Source organism: Falco cherrug, chromosome 1 (assembly GCF_023634085.1).
Source record: "Falco cherrug isolate bFalChe1 chromosome 1, bFalChe1.pri, whole genome shotgun sequence".
Classification (NCBI taxonomy): domain Eukaryota; kingdom Metazoa; phylum Chordata; class Aves; order Falconiformes; family Falconidae; genus Falco; species Falco cherrug.
In genome coordinates this window covers 78,114,961-78,135,640 of record NC_073697.1, presented here as the reverse complement: position 1 = coordinate 78,135,640, position 20,680 = coordinate 78,114,961, and the positions used below count along the sequence as shown (strand labels likewise).

The following is a 20,680-nucleotide window of genomic DNA, read 5'->3' as shown; positions in this document are numbered from 1 at the left end:
CGCAGCAAAAAATCTCAAGGTTATAAGCCTTTGTTTCCTAACCTTCCTCTTAACTTGTTTAGAGGTAACTCAAGTTCTAACAACATGTCTATCAAGTTGGTGTATACAAGCGTTATTAGCAACGTCACTGGAACTACTTGACAAAGTGTGCAAAAACCAGCTCCAGCTGTTAATAAAGTAACTTACCTTTATTTTTGTCAGGATCAGTAGCTATGTCAGTGAAATTGGGACACAAGGTTTCAGGGTATTGGGGGAAGCTCCTCATGTCTCTGCTGAATGAAAACAAAATTTCATTTCTTAAGTCTAGACACACTTACGTTTCAGAATCCGAAGTATTTAAAAGGAAATACACAGAGGTGTAAAAATATTCTAATGAACATCATTGACTGCTATCACTTTCCCACTTTCCCAATTTTTCTGATTTTGAATTACCACTGTGCAATTTTTTCAAGTTTTTTCCCAATTAAAAGCCAGCTACTTATTACACATGCAAAATGAATAAAATTGACACATCTTAATTGCCCCACTTTCATTATCCAAATATCAACCTATTGCAAATTAATTCAACAGCTCTTCTCTAAAACTAGAAAACAAGCTACAGTTCATGAAGATGAGTAGTGTCTCTCCTAACATTTCAATGTTCCAAACAACTTCCAGGCAAGTTTACTTTTATGTCTCTGAAGACACCTAGGCATACGTGAACATCAATTTCATATTTATCAAAACCCATCAAAGAAACTAGTCGAAATGAATGGAAAGGGAACATTTTCAACCACCGGAATCCCAGAAGAAAAGGATTAAATTATTTCTGCTAGTGAAAACAGAGTCATGAATGAGAAGTGAAATGAGGATTCACAGTAATAAAAATTGTAGATGCTACTACAGTAAAGAGACAGAAAGGAATGTGGGGGAGGGGGGGAATCAATTTTCATGCTGTATATCCTAGAACATTATTCCCATTAAAAGAATAGCATCAACTTGAAAGTCTCACTCCCACCTTTTTTTAAAACCATTATTACTTTAATATAACTAAGTGGTAATGGAAATGTAGTAAGTTGCTAAGATCTAGAAGAAATGAGAGGGGAAAACCAATTTCCTTTCCCCCCCCAGTTATATTTTACATTTGGAAGCATTTATCATACTTCTCCAGCATAATCCATTTTTCATGTATCTTTTCATGGACTGAAGAAAATCCTTCTTCTTCCAACTAGTAAGTACAATTCAATAATCACAAAAAATGACAAGACAACAGGTAGGTATAATTTATCAAACTGAGACAAGATTTCAAGTTGGTGGTGTTTCTTTAATGTCTTACAGGAGTAGATTCTAATTTTTTACCTGGTATTGCAGATGTTATGAGACAGATTTAAAGTGATAGGAGTTTCAGATGGAAAATCATTTTGTGAAATATTCTCTCCTAAAGAAAAGAATGACTGAAAATCAAAGATCCTGAAAAAAGTATGCACAGAATATACATACAGACAAATAGAATCATCAATGGTGTTCATCAAGTTCTCTCTGACTGAAGTATCATACTTGCACTGATTTGCAAGTGTGCTATCTGCATCCACATGGTCTTAAATGTATTTTATGACTTATAAGTGATTACCACACTCTTAATGAAGAGGTTCTTTGTTACTACCAAATTAATTTTGAATTTGAAATGACTGACTGACCTTTTTTTTTTTTTTTTTTTTTTTTTTAAGAGGCCTGACAACTTAGAAGAACAGAATAATCATGTACACACAATTTATCTATTAGGTTGCAGGTTCAGATACATCACATACTATCTTTTATACATAAGTACATATTAAGTACATGCTTATTTTTAAATTATTCAGAACAGCTTATTTCAGGTACTCTAAGCTGGGTTTACTTGTGTCACTTTAGCACTTTCTTTAGATTTTACTTCTAGTGCTACCACAGTCTGGATAGTGATGGCAGTGACAGCGTTCAGGCCTTCAACTATTCCGAAGATATTCAGGAATTCAAAAAACTGCAGTAATGAACCACAGTTCCCATTTCTCACCCCAGTCAAGTGGCTCGGGTCTCCTGACTGCTTATGCTTCAAATACAGCTACCCAATCCCAGCATCCTCACATCTGGACTGCTTTCACACATTCCTCATTTGTGGATTTCTTAAACGGCTATAACGTTTTCAAGAGAATAATGTGATGTAGCATAAATTCAAAGGCAGAAATTGCTTTGACTAGCGACTCGCAGTTCTTCCATCTTTCCATGAAAACTAACTGTGCAGCTTCCTCAGCAAGGAGCCTAACACTTTCTCTGTAGCCTGACAACTCATCTGCATCTCGATAAAGCTTGTGGGGCTTTTTTCTCAAGTGTCAAGTTCTTTAAATCTCCTCGTGTTTCTGAGAGGTGCCCCATGCTATGGGCTTTATCATTCAGAAGAAAGGCTGAAAAACCGCCCACTATTGTGCAGAAGTGGGATTTGTAGAACTTACTGGATGGAAGAAAATGCCTGGCAGTAATCATGGGCTTTTTATCTCCGTCTGAACTGCTGGTACTGCTCCAGCTACCCCAGCTCCCACGACTGGCACGAACGCTTCCTGATGAACTTCCACAATCTGAGCTTGAATCGGAACAAAACTTCTCCAAACACTTCTTTTTGGACCGTTGATAAAAGCTTTCTAAAGAAGTTGCAAAAAAGCCAAAAACACACCAAAACCAACAAAACATTTAAGAAAGTCTTTCAGCTGAAGATTCAGTGAAAAGTCATCTGAAACACGAATTTACGTGGATACTCTAAATTTACTGATAGCCACAAGAGAAATGCACCAGCCCCTATCACGAGGAGCTTATGACCTACACATCATCCCCACCACAATGAATGCAAGTGAGGATACAGTGCAGTTAGAGGCGATAGTTTGAAATAGGAAGCTCAAACTGTTCTTTCAAATACATAATTAATATTTGAAGCAGGACATGTATCCTGGCTGTAGGAACATGCAAGCTAAAAGCAATGACAAATATTGCAAGTAATTAATTCATAAGTGATAGACTCCTTTCTTATGATCTCACCAGGGATGCAAAGGACAGTCGTATAAACACTGATACCTTCTTTAGCCCTCCTCTTCCCAAAAGCTGGGGAAAATAGCTGATTAAAATCCTGACAGAAAGGCAGGAAGGAGGTACCTAAGCTAGTGGTTTTTAAAAAGGACCTGCCTGTTCTTAAAGTGGCCTTTAAAATACAGCTGCCTCAGTTAGCACCGGCTTTAATCTGAACATACAAGCAGACTGGCATCCTTCACCCAGGACTGATGGATTATGGCTTCAGACTGATTCACCTTCTGATTTGCACCACCAACCAACCCCACAGAGAAAGGATGCAGAGCCCTTCAGAAGCGTGCAGGTATTACTGTTTCAGGCACTGCACTGTGCCAGTCCTGCTGGCTTCACGGCAGGCTTTGAAAGGGAGAGAAGCACAAGTCTCTCAAGGAAGGAATACAGCTCTACCGCCACAAACCCCACATTACATTTCTTCCCATTTAAGACAATTAAGATTGCGTACCTGTTTCTCCCTGTATAGACAAGCTCCCGGCTTTTTGGTCTGCTTTACAATTTTCCCCGTTACCCTGAGGACACCAGGCTCTTATTCCAATATTCGCTCTCAGATCCGGCCTTTCAAATTCACTGCACATATGCTTCAGCTCACTCTGCTCGGGGACCCTAATACAACCACACCCAAAGAAACATGTTTGCATTTTACATTTCAGCTGCACTTTTCGTTTTCAGGCATTAAACACTCCAACCCACAGGGCTATCGAGGCAGGACATGGGGCAAGGAATAGGTTTAGAAGTCTTACTCCCCAACTTTACAGAAACCTAGAAAACCTTTCCCAAAATGCAATATCCCACCTCACAGACTACTACTTCTCAGGGGGAGAAGCAAAACCACCACCACCATGTGTGTTTTAACTCTATTCTCGAATGTATTTGCAGAAGGCAATCAGATGTTACAGTGATAAGCACAGTCCAGCGCTGCACGAGTATCTGGATCCACAGGAAAAACTGCTCTGTGTCTGTTTCACTGGCATAATTATAACTAGAATAAAACCAACACCTGAACTCATCTTAACTTTATGCTAGTAAAACGGAAATATCTGGATCCAGTATCATAATCACAAAGTACTGCGGGAAAATTAATAAAATCCAGCTGTCAAGTTTCTACAGGAAGGAAATGGTTACATCTTAACTCCGAAAGTAGCAACTGCTGAATCAGTTCAAGGAACAGACACCAAATTTCAGTATTTCACTTCAATTATTTTTATCGTCCCTACCTACAAAGATGCGCATCCTACAAAGATTTACACGTGCTGACTTTGCACACAATGAATAGTAATTTGTTTATAATGAGTTATAACAGCCCCTTCAGATTTACAACCTCCTTGTTAAGTCCACTGACCTCAATAGGACCACTTGCAATAAAAATTAAGCCTGTGAAGGCTTTGTAGGATCATGACCTTAATTCAAAGAGCTGGGGGAGGGGAAGGAGGAGGATTTTCTCCTCCCAAGTGTTTCTATTCTAGTAGCAGTTTATAACTGGTATTTTTTAGCAATAATCTGAAGAACTTAGCTTTAAAATACATAAAAAAGTAATGAAGCGTAGTTTACAGCTGACTTTAGAAATGCATTTAAACAAACCTTGGTGTCAGGGGAGGGGAAGTAACTTCCCAGGGTGATCGCAATATTCTTTTGAGCCTAGTGCTGCTCTCTTTTTTTTAATTGTTACAACAAAAATGCAAGCTGCTGTCCCTTTTCTACATATTTCTCTTCCTCTTCCAAAACTACTAGAAGATAACACTCCCTCAGTGACTCGATATAGCAGATGATTCTCTTGAAGGTGGAATGATTTCAACAATTTTGTTTCCCTTTTTTTTTACTGAAGAGAATACACAACTGGATTTTATTCACACAACACACAATAGAAAGGAAGCTAACCACCCAAACTTCAGAGACAGCAAATTCCACTCTGTAACAGACAGCAACCACTGCTATGCAGAATAGGGCGTGCCTATATACACACAGATTTACAAATGGTAAATTTTTCTAATTTTTTTTGCTGGTGATACTTAGTACTGCACATTCTTAAAAATAAAGGCTCAGTCCAGGATTAAAGTGTGTTTATTTAAATAGATAAAGCAATCCTGCCTAAAGTACTATGTAAAAACCTGCAGAAACATTACAGCAACGCTGGATTTCTTCATGATTTGGTGAGGCAATACATACCTTGTAGATATATTAACATTCTTCTTCTTATTTTTTCTAGATGTTCTATTTCTGTTCCAATTCATATTTGGTAAATTTCCTTCCTTCTTCTCCTGAGGTTTCTTCTTCCTATACGCATCTTCTTGCTAAATGTAAAAATATGAGCTGAGACAATACATACATTATAAAATGAAGTTAACTCAGTAAATGAACTCCACTGGATTTTTCTAGCTAAATTTCTCTGGACAGAACGGCTTGACCCAAATGCATAATTACATCATGATTTAGTGCCTTTCCACAGCACATCCTCTTCCCAGCACCATCAATTTGACCAGCCTTTCCAAGATTGTCCTTCAAGCCACCAAGAGATGATGAGAGAGAAATTTTTGAATTCCCAGTGTCAGCATTTTCCCCCTCACAGTATCTAGCTCTGACTTCCAGGGAAATAAAAAAAATAGGGGGAGAAAAAGGAAAGCAGTCAATAAAATTCCCAATGTGCTAAAAACAAAAAACATCTGCCAGATTTATGATCAGTTTGTGAGCAAGTTCAGCAGCAATAAATCCTCCCTTTCCTCAGCAGCTGGGGGGTGGGTGGGTGTGGGTGGGGAAGGCATTCATTTGAATTACAACTGAGGAAATTATGGGGTAAATTAACTAACAAATAATAGTAATTTTTAAAAATTCAAGAAACAAACTGAGCACCATCAGCCACACATGGAAAGAAGTTTGTAACAGCTCCTAAAACAAGACTAGACCCTGTCTTTTCTGATATATACTCCTCAAGCACGGTAAGCAATTCCTCTTTACATCTTTTTGCCATGGGATACCTATCCAGTAGACAGGACACAAACACAATGCAGATTCTTGGGTTTACTAATTCTGTGATGAAGGTTTTTAAGTGTTTTACACTGCCTGCAACAAAGGTACAGTCTGCTGTGTTTATCATGCTCAGAAACCAGGCGTAAAGAACGATCCTTCTCAGCAGCTTCACAATCTTGTGAAGGGGCTTCTGTCTGCATCAGAAAATTTGAGAACACAGCGAAGTCCTGTACTGTATTTGGAGATCCGCAAACGAAGGCCAATATGCCCATCTAGGACACCAGCCCTCCGAAGTACGTTCCCACGTCATCACTGTGGCTGACAGATGGCATTAGATTCCAGCATGTTTCTGCCTGTTCTGACAATAACGAACACTATCTCTAGTTGTGATATGGCTAATATCACAATACAAGGGCTGTTTTAATTTTTATCCAAACTGTTCATCATTCTACAAAGCAGCATTACAATGCAACAGTTGTGGGACAGCACGTCTGCATACTTCCTCATTCATCTGACTTACAGTGTTTCAGATCTGTGACTCTACGTAGCAGTCCCTACACACACATACATACCTGTATGTGTATACATATAAAAATAAACAACAAAAAGATCATTTAAAATTTTAAAAGTAGAAAGATCACAATACAAACCTCAGAAGCAATCTCCTCTTTTGCGCAGCATGGAGTCTCTTCCTTAGGTCCTTTATTAATCTTTTTCTCTGTGGAAGGCTTTATGTTGATCTGCTTTTTTAAAGTCTCACAGTTTTCTGTTTCAGTCCTGAGAGGCACTTGCTGGCTATTCCCTACAATTAAACAGTAGTATCAGTTGGCTTGGGAAGAGAACGGGCTCCCAATCGTAACCACAGTATCTTCCTTTTCTTTAAAAACAGACTTGTGTTCCTTTTCAAATCACTAGGAAAATTACCTTTAGGCTGACGATGCAGAAAATTTCAAAATCAAAAGCTAATGCTGTATAAAAATTCTTAGAGTAGTTGCAAAAAACAGCTCTATATTGATTCATGCTCACGGGCACATCACTCCTAGCACATCCATAAATTACCCAAGTCCTCCTGCTCATCTCATCTAAATTTGAGCTACGTGGGTCCCAGCCATGGGTCTGGAAGGTAGCATCTGAAGCCAGAGAACATGGGGCTAAAAAACAAACAGAAAAAACCCTGCAAGCTGGGTGGGGAGGAGACTTTTCAACAATGGGTAGATTGAAGTAAGGACTGATTTTATTTGGTGCTTTATGTCTCTGAAGTGCCCTCTGCATTCACTATGAACACAAATGGAAGTCATTGTTTCTTTAGGATGGATTCCACATTAAAAGTTCATTTTCTTGAGAGGCTTATGAGCAAGAAAAATTATCGTTGTGTTTCCTATCTACCAACCAACTACAATATCCTAGCTCTGAGTCAGCCACCCTCTCCCCTCTGAAGCAGGCAGTCTTGATGACTGCAGAAGGAGCCCACGTGCATGAAACACCAGGCAAGGGAGGCTACCACAGCTCTACAACACACTCCGCTGCTCTGCAGCATACAAACGTGTGAGCACCCGAGGTCTTGAAGACTCCCCATTTACACAAAACCAAGTCTGTAACTATAATCAAGATACAAACACAGCAACACGGTACTTTTTTAGACTTCATTTACCCTACCCAGCTTCTTGAAACACAGGAATACTCGCGTCCCTGCCAGTGCAAAAAAACACAACTGCTAATTGACAACATGGCAGATTACCTGTAGTGCTTTACTAATGAATGTAAGTAACTGTTACTACTCCGGAAACGTTCTTTCAAGGTGGAAGTTTTGTCAGTGAAAGTTAAGTCTAGTATCTCCCAGCTGGCTTACGTATAACCATGATTTCCACCGCCTGTACTCAAAGTTAACCTTCCTGTGCACGCAAATACAATTAAGACATAATTATTTCCTTTCCTCCCTCCCGCCCCTCATCTGATTTCCTAATTCAAAGCAAAGAACAAACACTGCAGTTTAGGAGCACACGAAGAATGTCAAAGTACTTTTGAAGTATAAGTGAAATTAACCCACTTTCACCTGAGACGGCACACTTGTCACCTGCTCTATCTCAAAGACAACACCACAGCGGGAAGCGACAGGCCCAGGGTAACAACTACACACCGCAGCAGGGCCTGAAATCCCTCTGTGATGGCTCACTCACTAAAACTCTGCCACAGCTGCAGCAAATGCCAGTCTTCAGCATTCAACTACTTGCCAAGTGCCTAACTAAAGTCAAGCTTCCAGAGGACACATTCTCCTGCCCTGCTCTTGATCTCCCCCGGGTGCTCCTGGGCTGCTTTTAAAACTTGAGTTGTGAACCTAAGAGGCAAGACTGACCAGGCAGCTTAGTTCTGCAATTAAAAAAAAAAAAAATCATAAAAAACACAGCTATGCAGTTACTAAGAGAAATGTTGATCTGCAGATTCCTACAAAATATAACTTCATGATATTCTGATGTCAGCTTTTGTTATTTTAGGTGGCTTTATGATGAGTTCTGAATATCCGGTACTGAATGTGGCGACTAAAAATCAGGCATCAGATTTTCAGTGGACCTAAAAATTGCAGACTGGGACATTTCTGAATATTTGGAGAAGGGTATTTTGTGGTTTATAAGCATATCTATTACAACAATTATTTTAACCTTTTAAATGCTACAGCACAAGCTTGAAATCTGTAAACCAAGGCAAATTTATGATTTATGAAACAACTTTTAATGCAAGCTGTTTCCTTCGGAATGTAAACTGATAAATCATAGTGAACACATGAGAAACAACACATCTCCTTGTCCCAACAAAAGACAAAATCCTGATCACTGTGAACTCAACAGAAGATTTCACCCAATAATTTCAACTGATGGAAACTGGGAAAAAAAATTACCACTGTTTTTCCTAGAAATTTCTTGCAGTTCTGGCTGTTGCTGAGGTGAATTTCTGGACAAGTGACTTTCAGGTAGTTTCTTGGACATCTTCACAGGACAGAACTCCTGTTCTTTGAGCTCAACTAGATTTTCTGAAGTTTTAAGGTTAGTTTCCTTAGGAAACATACATGTTTGAAGATCTTCCTTCAGATCACACTCTGAAGAAGTATTTTTAATGAGAACTGTATTTTTCAGTGCACTTTCTTCTTTATCCAGAAAGTCTTCTGGAAGAGTTAAATTCTTGTTAACATTTATGCCATTTGCATATTTAAGAGTTACCCAGTTCTCACTGACAACATCAGTGCAAATGTCCTCTTTTGGTGCTGAGATATGGTTCTCCGCAATCTGATTCTGCTTTTCATCAGGAGCTGCAATGGCACTGCCAGCTGCTGTGTTTGGTTTCTGCTTACTGTAGTAAACTGAACATTTGTGTTTCTTCTGAGAATGGCTGTAGGTCGCAGGACTTCTCTTCGCTGCATTCTGACTTCTACTGGAAGAAGTGCCTACAGACAGGAAGCCCTTCCCTTTGCCTTTATCTGAGGAACTATAGGAATCCATAAATGTTTTGCAGCTTCCCCTGTAGAAAAAAATAAATCATTTGTGATTTGGTTTTATCTATGAAGCTATCATGAATTGGTTTATGGGATATTTCTGCAAGAAAAGGGGGGGGCCTATTCACAAGCTGTGGAACTGCATTAGGTCTTCAATTTTTCGTACCAGCTATGGTACGCACGTGCTCAGACTTCAAACACACTTATATGCTTCACTGAGTAAGTGCCTAACTGACCATCCAAGAGGGTCAGATTCAAGGACCATTAATTTATTTTCCATTCTTTCCATGGCTGCCACACATGATGTATCCTTTACTTCCATCACATAATTTTTAACCTACGTACGACTGACAATACACAAGATGAATAAACCCTTGAGTTCTTCCATTTCTCCTTTATGAAGATCAATATACACCACAACACTGAAAGCTCTCTGAAGGAGGTTGCTTGGAACACAATCTCCTCTAAAACAGCCCACAGCAATATCAAAATACAAACAGACAGAAAGCATCACTCCACAATAAATAGGGTACGAAAAAAGGCAATTTAAAAGAAGAAAAAAGTATTTTTACTTGTAGGAATCAGAGCTGATTACGTCAACAGAGTTGCTGTTCTGCTGCGGTGAAGAACTAGGATTTGGCCTCTGTCTTGATTTCATGAACTCTGCTAGAATATACTGGGCTTGCTGGAAGGCTATCAGAATCACTCCAAGCAGGGACAAACTGCCAAAGAAAACAACAGATACTGGTGTCTACAATTCCCAGGAACATTCTCAGTGAAAGAGCTGAAAAAGCTTCTAACAAGATGCACTTTTCAAGTATTTTTTTAATACATTCTAAGTGAGAATTTACTAATTGAGAAAAACTACAGTGTAAAATAACAGTTGTAACGCTCTTTTTCATTTTTTTCCTTACAGCCCTTGCTAGTTATTCTCTCCATAAAATCATTCAGGCATGAGCTCTGCCAAGAAAAAAATCTAACAAAGAAAAATATCATTCTAAACCAGCTAATACCTGATCTGAAGATCCGTTAGAACCAAGTCTCACTACAACACAATGGCAATATATCATAGTATGATACCTATTAGTCTTCTGAGTATCTTAATTCATAACAGTTATGTCATTATATTTATTTAATACGATCTCTTTCTTTTCCTAGGGAAAATGCTGGCATAAAATGGGCTACAAATGCCACTGTACTTCTGAACCGAAACGGAAGCTGCAAAATATCCTCTCTGGTGTATTAATTACATTGCATGTAAATCGAACAAAAATCTTTGTAATTCAAACCACTGCCTCAATTATGCAGCATAAAACAGAATGAGAAGATCCTGATTTTTCAGATCCTTGCAGCCTCCTTCTGTTGCATCTACAACCACGTCACCCCGTCATTACTGTTGCTTCATTTGTGCTCTGTTTTCAGTGTCAAAACACCAATGCAAGCAGAAGCAGCGTGCATCAGGATCTCAGCTAGGTATATGCATCGGCACATGTATGTATCACCATGACATTCACAGTCACTGCCTGTTAGTACTGACTGCAGGAGTTCAGGGCTGGTGGGATGAAAAGACTGGATATCATCTGTGACAAACACAAAACATTCAATTCACACTACACAGTGTGGAAGGTTAATAAAGGAAGAAAAAAAACCAGTATGCATAGGATCAGAACCCTTCATTGTTGTAAAAAGGTACCAACCTCTTAAAATAAGTTCATCATGTGCGAGCAATGAGTCAGCCAACACAAGCCAAATAATCTTTCTGGGGTAGCCTATTCAGCAGTGTGCCAAGCAAAAGCTAATAATAAACATGAATATTTTTTAACAAGCGAAAGAAGCAGAAGAAAGCAGGTCTTGACTTGGTTGTCACAAACTTTGTAAGATTTATGTTAATTTTCCAGAATGTTTAATCGACCAGTCTGCTCAATTCTATTCATGATGTTCAGATATTAATATGTTACATGTGGACCTCTACAGTGAGGGAGCAAGTCTTCCAGCAAGGGGAACATCCAGTGGGTATTCCTGTGGGGGTATCCTAGCCCTTTTTCTTTGCCGCCTTAACACTGAAGTTTATCAGGAGGAGCAACAAGAAATGCTTGACAACTCCATCACCAGCTAATGCATCACACCTAAGATGTCACCGTCAGCTGGCAGACTCTTGGGAGACATGTGCAGTAGAGATTTAGGCCTGTCACCACTAAAAATCTAACACAAGCCAAAAGTGCTTGCTGACCTTTCACTGGCAGGTCCCTTTCAAACTGATGCAGGGGCCCTGACATTACCTTACAAAGAGGACTGTGAGCCTCCAGAAAGACTCTTCCCAGCTGGGTCCTGGCACCACATCTGCACACAGCGGTAACAGATGGTGAGGAAGAGTCACATTGAGCGTGAAATGGAACTCCAGGTCAGCAGCAGTCACCAGCGTAAGTTCACGGATTACCCAAGAAGATGTAAAGTCAGGAGTGAATCTGTCAGGAAAAGCAGATAGAACAGGTGTTATTTTTCCACTGTAGGGCTGAATTTCATTTTCTGAAGTCACACTGATACCAAAAAATACAAAATAACTTTTGATTTGATAACATGAAAAAAAGACAATGAAACAAGTGACCACTGTCTGCTTAGACTATGCAGATGGCATCAACAGCTAGCAAAGATTAAGACTTTTGAGGTCATTTTCAAGCAGTAAAACACGTGATTTTATTGTGACTCTTCAGAATACTCTCATTACTGCGCATGTGCATGCAATCAACTCACGAACCAAATGGTTCGTTAACCAAAACACTCTTTACCAAAAGCACAGCTGTCTAATGTACAGGCAGCATTACTTTGGAAACGGGCCAGGTACTACAGTTAAGTCTAGAACAAGGCGGGAAAGATAGGAAAAGCAGAAGGAAACATCAGATTTGTCTCTTCTTCCAGTTACTGCCTTGACCATCTCATTGTTCTGTTTGACTGCCATGGGTACTGCTAGAAGGTATGACTTGCCTTTCCAGGCGGTAGAGGTGACACGCTGTATATGAAACTAGAGTTACTGTAATACAGTAATATTAACTATACTGATGTTTAACTCATGAATTTCACTCGACAGGATTTTAGAAAGAATCAATTCTAGACTATGTGTAATGTTAGGAAAACATGACTAGATTGTGGCCAGGCTACTTGGAACAAGCTAGGGAACCACAATCAAATAAGTAAAAAAAGCCAGTGGCAAAGCATTTCTTAATCTTTTATTGTGACCACTCTTTTGCTTTGATTTATTACTTCATAATGCACTGATAAAAGCACGTGTGCTACTTGCTTTTTAAAAAATGGATTCTTTTAAATAAACATTATTGCATTATCAATTTGTTAGTGTTACCCTTACTGAAAAGGAGAAATTCTTATGAAATCTGTATTCAAAGCTCACCAAATTTTGTGTATGGGTGTGCTACTGGAGTGTCTGTTACTGAAATTAATTATTCAAAATTTCCACTTAAATTAACTTGTCAGCAAATTTGTCAGTGCTTACACAATGCTGATCTCTCGTGATGAGTTCTGAGCCAGGAAAAATTGCTGACAGTCTAACACTTCAAATCCATATCCTTGGCAACTGTAACCATTGATTTTCATTGATGAAATTGTTATAGGAAGAGGCCCGATATTCTCTACTTTGAAGTTCTTCGTAATGGATAGAATTTGCTTGCTGTCCTTCAGTTCTTAAAAGGGGGGAAAAAAAAAGAATACATATTTTAGAGTGCTGAAAAATTATTTTCTTACGTTTATAAATAAATCACTATTTATACTTTCATTCTAATAAAAATTCAGAAGTGACCAGCATTTTAATACAGAGTGTTTTGTAGTAGCGTACTTCTAGAATTTGTAACTATCCTCAGTCAGTGTTTTGAGAAAGAATCTACACCTCTCATGACCAAGCTCTTCACCGTTTTCTATTTCAACATTCCATTTACCTAACATTACTGTACCATATCAGTACCACTATGGAGTAACGCAGCCAGCTACAAAATCAGAGACCTGTTTCTTCTTACTCACGTCGTCTGCAGTCCATTAGCGTAGCTTCTGGCACCTTGAATCGAAGAGATCCTCCTGCACCAGGTAATCTTCCCCCTACTTTAAGCAATTCTTTGGCTCCAAAGCCTTCTACACTGACCACATCCAGAACAGTCAAGTTGTTTCTGCCATAATATAAGAATCAAGCAATCAGCCACTATAACACAAATGAAGCTTGCAAAATCACAGCTTCGCCATCTGCGTAGCAACCCAAGACAACAGTGTTTCAGTAACAGAATCAGCGGCCACACCTGGATAGGTTTCCCCTAAATACAAACAGGATCACTCCAGAACCAGTCACCAGTAGTAAATTTCTGACAGTGAAGGAACAACCTTTGTGACCACTGCCGCTGGATAACAACAGTACCACCTAGTAAAAATGATAGCTTCCTCCATAAACTCCTCTTTTCCTCCCAGGATAACCAATGTGTGGTTGCACATTAGACTCACTGAATACTTAAATCCTATCATTATGGAGTTAAGTTGATAATAGCAAAGCCACGTAATGTGCTGCTCTCTTAACTCAAAATTGCCTCAGTACATATGCATTTTATAACCCACTCATCACCTATTAAGAAAAAAAGGCTATTTTTTAATGACTGAGACATAAGGCACAAAGATTATTTAAGCAATTTTTATTAAACTGGAGGATTCAGGCTTTCAAATTTTGACCATTTGTCTTTGCTCCAAGATTTGGCAAATTCATTTTTACCCTGCGTTGTTTGATTCTCACTTACAACTGAAACTTGGCTTACCTGATTAAAATAAGGGAAGCTACTCTTTTGTAGTCAACTGGTGTAAAAATCACACCAACTTTTCTGGTTTCCAGTGGCTGTAAACTTAACCAAAGCAGCTCAGAACTGCATTTCTTGTTGATAAGATCCTCTTGATGTGCATTCTGTTAACAAAAATGCACTTCTTACTCACAGAAAACATGTGTGTTTGAAGATCTCAACAAAGAAAGCACTACATCTTCACTTAGCACCACATAAGACATTTTTGGCAAGGTGCAATAACTGCTGACTAACATGTCATACTAAAGCATTTCAATTTGACAACATGGATCATCAGATAAGGTAGTTTATTTGAGCAAAAGTTCATATTACTGCACTTATTATGAGGAATGTATTACTTCATTATTTTTTTTTGAAACAGCTCTTACTTGCTCAGATGGAAAAGAAATCATACAGTTCTTTCATATTATAGGGATCCTGAAACACTTCACAATGCAATGAGAACTGACACTATACTGATTACACAGGGAAATGTGACAACCATTATACCCTCAGTGTAAGACCTGCAACTTGATTTAAGTGAGAAAGGGACTGTTGGCAAATATGTTGAGTCACTGGGAACAAACCAAAGTGAACTCGCTACCACATTAATTGAAGACCAGAACTACCAGAAGTTCACTGAGTCTGTAAATCTTGTACATTTTTTTGATTTATTTTTTCAATACTGCTGTTTGTTCTTTTTCTTTTGTTTTTAAAAAAATTAAAATATCCCCAAAACTTTCTATTCCAGAACTTTTTCTATTTTCTATTCCTTTTAGGGGTGATCAGACACCTACAGCAGTCAAAACCACCATAAACATTACAAAATGGGCTCTTGCTTGGTTGTTTTTCAACTTATGGCTGCAGTACTACTGGCTTTTCTGATTTTTTCCAGTCCAAAAGGTTTTTATTCTTAGTCTATTTTAAGAAAAAAGAACATATACAAAAAAGTTTCAGAACCTGCATTTAACAGTCAATATTTATTAAAAGCAAACCATGTATGGCATTTGCAAACTTCACCCTGTCACTCCCTACAAACAAAGACACGCATGCACTCAAATGTGAGCCTAACAATTCATTACACATGTATATAAAGTGACTAGGGAAATGACGACAAATTCAAAAATGTAAATATTAACAACTAGTGATTTGGTTAACAAGCCAAGATTCATCTCGTACATGCTGAATACCTATCTAACCATACATGTTCCCCCTAGCTCTTCTAGTCTCTAATGAAAAACAGATATTACACACATTGATGTAAAGATCTACTACTGTTTTTCCATTTGGTCAAGAGTATGGTGTATGGGACTGTGGTAACTCAGTTCCACCCATCCTATCCATGTACTAGTGGAACTACCTTCTCTTTTTCAGCATGTGCCTACAGGCTAGGATTTATGAACTGCTGTCTCCTCTCTTTTAGAACAACTTTTAATAACTGTTGCCAGAAAGGAAAGGTCAGCTTTGATTACTGTAGCAAACAGTCTTTTCTTTTTATAAGCTACTAATCTTTCACTAAGGTCTTAAAGCCTATATGCAGAAACATGTAACCTACATAGGACATTAAAGATGTGGCTGCAGCATGCCCAGACAGCAAGGAAAATATGTCAATTCCAGGCTTTTGCACAAACTCCAAACCCAGGAAGAAATTCTCTGGGTACCCTGGACAGTACTCTGGTTGTCAGTATATGCCAACATCCCTGATACAGCATCTTCTCTATTTCTCTTATCAATGAAACAACATCTCAGGGTTTAACCACAGCTCAGCCCTGGTGTGACAGAGTCAAGTGTTATCAACGCCCGTGTTATAAATGAGGCAATCAGAACCAGAGCGCACCATAACATTCCAACAGGAATCTGGGAGTTGCAATGAGACTGAGGTGAAGTGCAGAAATCCAGACTTCTCCTCCCTTGAACTATCAGACAGTATTTTCCTCTGCTGAAAAGACTATCAGCTAGGTTCTGACACGACTGACTCAAAAGCCTGTCATTTCGCTAACTGTAAGTCCCAACACCGAACGTAAATTGTGGCCTTTTCAACACGTACACACATGCATGCAGGCATGCACACACTCCCTCATTATAGCTGTTTTTAAAACACTCAAACTCTGGAAAAAAAACAATAACTGCAAAGATACAAGCCTAACAAGAGAATCACAAAAACACAATTAAATTGCTGTAAATAACACTTGGGAACAACTCAGATGTAGTGTAGCTAGAAAAAGCTTTTTCTAGTGTGTCAGACCACTTCTATCAAAATTAGCCAACTTACCTTGGGAGAACATTCATCCATGAGCTTGAATTCAGTGGTTGTGAAATTAATAGCTTGTACATTTATGCCAAACCTGAATAAACCAAAACAAACAAAAAAAAAGCATCTCAAATCAGTCTGTCAGAACTACACCGACTTATATTTAACATGCTGGCATTTATTCTTAAAAAAAGAATGCTTTTACAACTGCATTTTAGCAGATGTGAAATACAGTGGAAATGCAGGCCAGCATTTTAACAGAATACACTACCAATCATTTTAGGTGGATTCTACACATTTGGAAAACAGGCAAATGGCTGGGCACTTTAGATCTCTCAGCAAAGCTGCCGATAAACTGCAGATCACAATAAAGAAACAAAATTTCTAAGCCACACAAACACAAAAGCCCCAAATCTTCTTCTGCTCACATAACTTCTAATAAATAATCATCATCAAATCTCATTAATTTACTCAAATATCCCTCTTGCTGCTCATGATTTTTATGGGACAAATTCCTATTGTCTTTCACATACTTTGTAAATCAACTTCATTTACAGCAGCTGATTATTACCTGACAGCAAATTATAAGCATGTGACATTAAGGCATTAAAAACAGATATAAGAAAACCAATAGGTAAAATTTACATTATAGAGGACTAATGGATCTCCAGCCACTGACTTGGAAATTCACTTGTCACAACTTTCTATGACATTAGCTTAAAAAAGAGCCAGTTAGCAGACATGATTTCTGGTAAACCTAGATCTGCAGAAAGGAAAGTGTGCAGATGAAGAGAAAATGTAATTTCAAACCACAAGAAAAAGGTTATGTGGAAGTTATATTTAGTATGCAAACTGATGTAGTTATTAATGTGTGTGTATATATGCACATACACATATATATGTAAAGAGATGAGGTTAAAGAAGCAATTACTCTGGGATTTGAACCCCCAAGCAGCATGTTACACTTAAGCACGTGAGCAGTTCCACTGGCTTCAACCAAACAGCCAGCCCTACCAACTACACAATTTTTCAAAGTGTGACAGCCAGGGCTTACTTTGGTGAACTTCAACCCACCTCACCACACCCCTTTATACTGTTCATCAAACTTATCTAGATTTCTCATTAGATCTTCTGAGTTCTAAAACAGAAAGTTCAAAACAGCATAAAAACATTTGCTTAGCTGGCCCTAAACATTTACAGTTGGGGTTCCTGGCTCTGGACCTTAATTCTTCTTACTGGCTCCTGTTTCCTCTTCTTCAACTACGTTTTTTACCTAAGAAAAAACTAAGAAAACTTCCTCTAGTGGGAAGGCTGAGTTACCTTCCTCCTCACTGTTTAGTCTACAGACTCTCTAATACTTCCCAACCAGACTTGCAGGAGATGCACACCCCCAATTCTGCAAGTTGCTCCCCTCACCCAGGCAGCTTGCACAAGCTTGCACTAAGCTTCAGATCTTAAAGGATGACCAATTAGGTTTTGGCCGGCAAACAAACTTGCTGAAAACATGCTCAGTTTGGTTTTAAGAATGATCAGGTGCATTACAAAGTCATGCATCATATAGGGAGCTGCTCTAAATGTGATTATGTCTTCCAAAAACGGGTCAGAATGTTGTCTCCACCTAAGCTGCACTTGGAATAATTAAAACAAACAATAAGCAACAATCATAAGGCATGGCAAATAGATCTTCTAAATGGGAAAACAGTACCCTGAAATAGTTATACTCATTACCATTTGTTGAGAAGATTCAGTGAAGCTTGGGGATCAGGGTAGTAAGAAAGAGGCAGAAGCTGCAGCGTAACTGGGAAGGATGAAGGGTTTCTTAGTACAAAGTATTTTACCTAAATGGAGGGGAAAAGAAAAACACAACACACTTGAAAATTGGAAGGTAAAATAATTCAGCACTGGTAACATGTTCTGTGTTTTCAAGGGATCGAATCTGGCTTCTGTCTTAATGCAATATAATCATATGTGCACAAAACTGCATGGAACAGCAGGACACGTCACCACGTCATCATCGGCCAAACCAGCTAAGAGTGCATGAAGAACTGCATGTGCAAAAATACAGATCTCCCCTGCGCCCCAAACAACCCTTTCATTTGGATTAACACAGGCAGACATGAACAATGCTCTTCCACAGAAGAGGGTGATGTTAGTGAAGGGCCACCCTTCCTTACAGAAGTCTGAATGCAAGCAGGTTATACACATTACTATAATGACTAACAATTAAATGGCACAAAAGGAATATTGAGGTAATGCACAACAAGCACATCTGGCCCAGGCTAGTTTAGTAGTGACCTAAATCTGACAAACGAGAAAGAAACAACCATGAGGTGGTTGGAAAACACATTGCTCTGCTGATCTCTCAAGCGTTGTGCCTCTCACAAATGCTTTACCTGCTTCTGCTACGTAAGGCAGCGGCATGAGGAATGCCATTCCATAACCACACGCAGCATTAACGACAGTACACCCTATCCCCAGTCTCTTGTTCAATTATTTTTATCACATGCATGTAAACTTGTACACTGATAGCAACTCTGAACAATTGTTAGTTAAAACTACACTGCTTTACTCCTCTTCCGTATTGAAGTATTACAACTAGGTAGTTAGAGAACTCAAAGAGCCAAAGGGATACAAAACTGGCGTCTTAAATTAGACTTCAAAACATTGACCTACAAGCAGTATGAACACGTAAGCATCACCAAATGTTAACCGCACACTTTGTTATTAAACGAGCTAAGCATACATCAGTTCAGAAAAAGCATAACCACCATCCTCACCATACTACTTTTAACTGCTGTGGCACTGAAGTTGAGGGTAAGGCCAGGTTCTGTAGTCAACCGTGGCAAGAAAAAGGCAAAGGACTCCTCTTTCGGCTTCTTCTGGTAAATAAAGCGAGCTGATCCTAAAATACTTCTTCTGCTTCATTGGCAAAACCAGAAAACTTTGTTAATTTTATTTTCTTTTTTCTTCCAAACAAAGAACAACAACAACAAAAAAGTAAAAAGATGATTTGCCAGGACCTACAATTATGTCAACTAATCTTTGATTGAAAATGTTCTTCACAAAATAAAGCCCATAAAGCTGTTACCTAGTAGTACAGAGTCAGTGTAATTTATGTGCATCCCTTGAGTGTCCACTTTTCCACCTGCAACACGACTAGTTTTCAAAGCTCCACCTCTTTATTCTGGAAAGGGGCCAATGTCACTGATGCGCCACCTTTACAAGAATTGCTCAGTCACAGTGACTGCATCCTCCCCAGCATCCCCAGTATGCAGTATCCATTAGGGCAGGGACTAAATACCATAAAAGATATTGAAAGATCTTGATCCTGAAAGGACTACTATACCACCTTGTTGGACTCACACAATTTCATAAATGACGTGGTAAGACATGCTCTGCCTGCTTTCACACTGGGTAGCTGTGGTGGGGTTATTATACTCAGAACATTATTTACATTCTGAAGTTTGGGAATCTGAAACATTTACTCATGGCTGGCAGCGCCTTGAAATGGAAGCTGGGGGTGTCTGGGGTACTCTGCAACTCCAGCTGCTTCAAAGTAACTAACTTTTAAGTGCAGGTAGGTCAAAAATTTTTTTTCTAATTAAAAATACTTCAGAGCAGATATATTCTTTCTTACAACACTGTACTGGCTTGAATTAAGAACCTCAACAGATGCTATACAGACCTGCAGGCTTCCCCATGTCTTATTTTTTGCCATCTTTCATAAAGGTCACTTGCAAGCTCAGAATCCACATCCCAGGCAGAACGGTCCAGAGAGAGACTCTTTTGCCAAAGCAGATTTGCTAAAAGAATAACAGATTTTTCGTATTTTTACAGAGATAACATTTACTCCTTTCATCAATCTACTTCTGAACATGAGTAATCAGTACCTGCAAAGGGTCTTGACACAAAAATAGAAAAAGGTAACCACTTTCTCCCTTCAAAGCAAGCATATGTGAGGGTATATATATTATTGTACAAATCTGATTCACTTAAAGAAATTATCTGAGAAACAACACCAGTTCTATATGCGAACAAGAGTATGGGTATTGCACAAGCTTTGTATGCTCTAAGTAAGCC

The 20,680-nt window shown here is 38.8% G+C and overlaps 1 protein-coding gene across 4 annotated transcripts in view; it reads right to left on the bottom strand.

Moving 5' to 3' along the window:
- TMEM131L (transmembrane 131 like) overlaps positions 1 to 20,680 on the bottom strand; it is an 82,946-nt gene that overhangs the window by 5,851 nt on the left and 56,415 nt on the right. For 2 of the 4 annotated variants that reach the window (XM_055725182.1, XM_027801677.2), the window contains 16 exons: positions 20,286 to 20,403; positions 19,378 to 19,519; positions 18,329 to 18,438; positions 16,622 to 16,694; positions 14,332 to 14,474; positions 13,559 to 13,701; positions 13,038 to 13,224; positions 11,812 to 11,997; positions 10,105 to 10,254; positions 8,942 to 9,558; positions 6,699 to 6,850; positions 5,251 to 5,375; positions 3,533 to 3,690; positions 2,466 to 2,651; positions 1,339 to 1,417; positions 187 to 272 (listed from right to left, as the gene is read on the bottom strand). In XM_055725182.1, the coding sequence (XP_055581157.1) occupies positions 187 to 272; positions 1,339 to 1,417; positions 2,466 to 2,651; positions 3,533 to 3,690; positions 5,251 to 5,375; positions 6,699 to 6,850; positions 8,942 to 9,558; positions 10,105 to 10,254; positions 11,812 to 11,997; positions 13,038 to 13,224; positions 13,559 to 13,701; positions 14,332 to 14,474; positions 16,622 to 16,694; positions 18,329 to 18,438; positions 19,378 to 19,519; positions 20,286 to 20,403 (2,655 nt within the window). The remainder of the gene's footprint in view (positions 1 to 186; positions 273 to 1,338; positions 1,418 to 2,465; positions 2,652 to 3,532; positions 3,691 to 5,250; positions 5,376 to 6,698; positions 6,851 to 8,941; positions 9,559 to 10,104; positions 10,255 to 11,811; positions 11,998 to 13,037; positions 13,225 to 13,558; positions 13,702 to 14,331; positions 14,475 to 16,621; positions 16,695 to 18,328; positions 18,439 to 19,377; positions 19,520 to 20,285; positions 20,404 to 20,680) is intronic. The other 2 variants (XM_055725312.1, XM_055725254.1) reach the window with 2 other exon arrangements.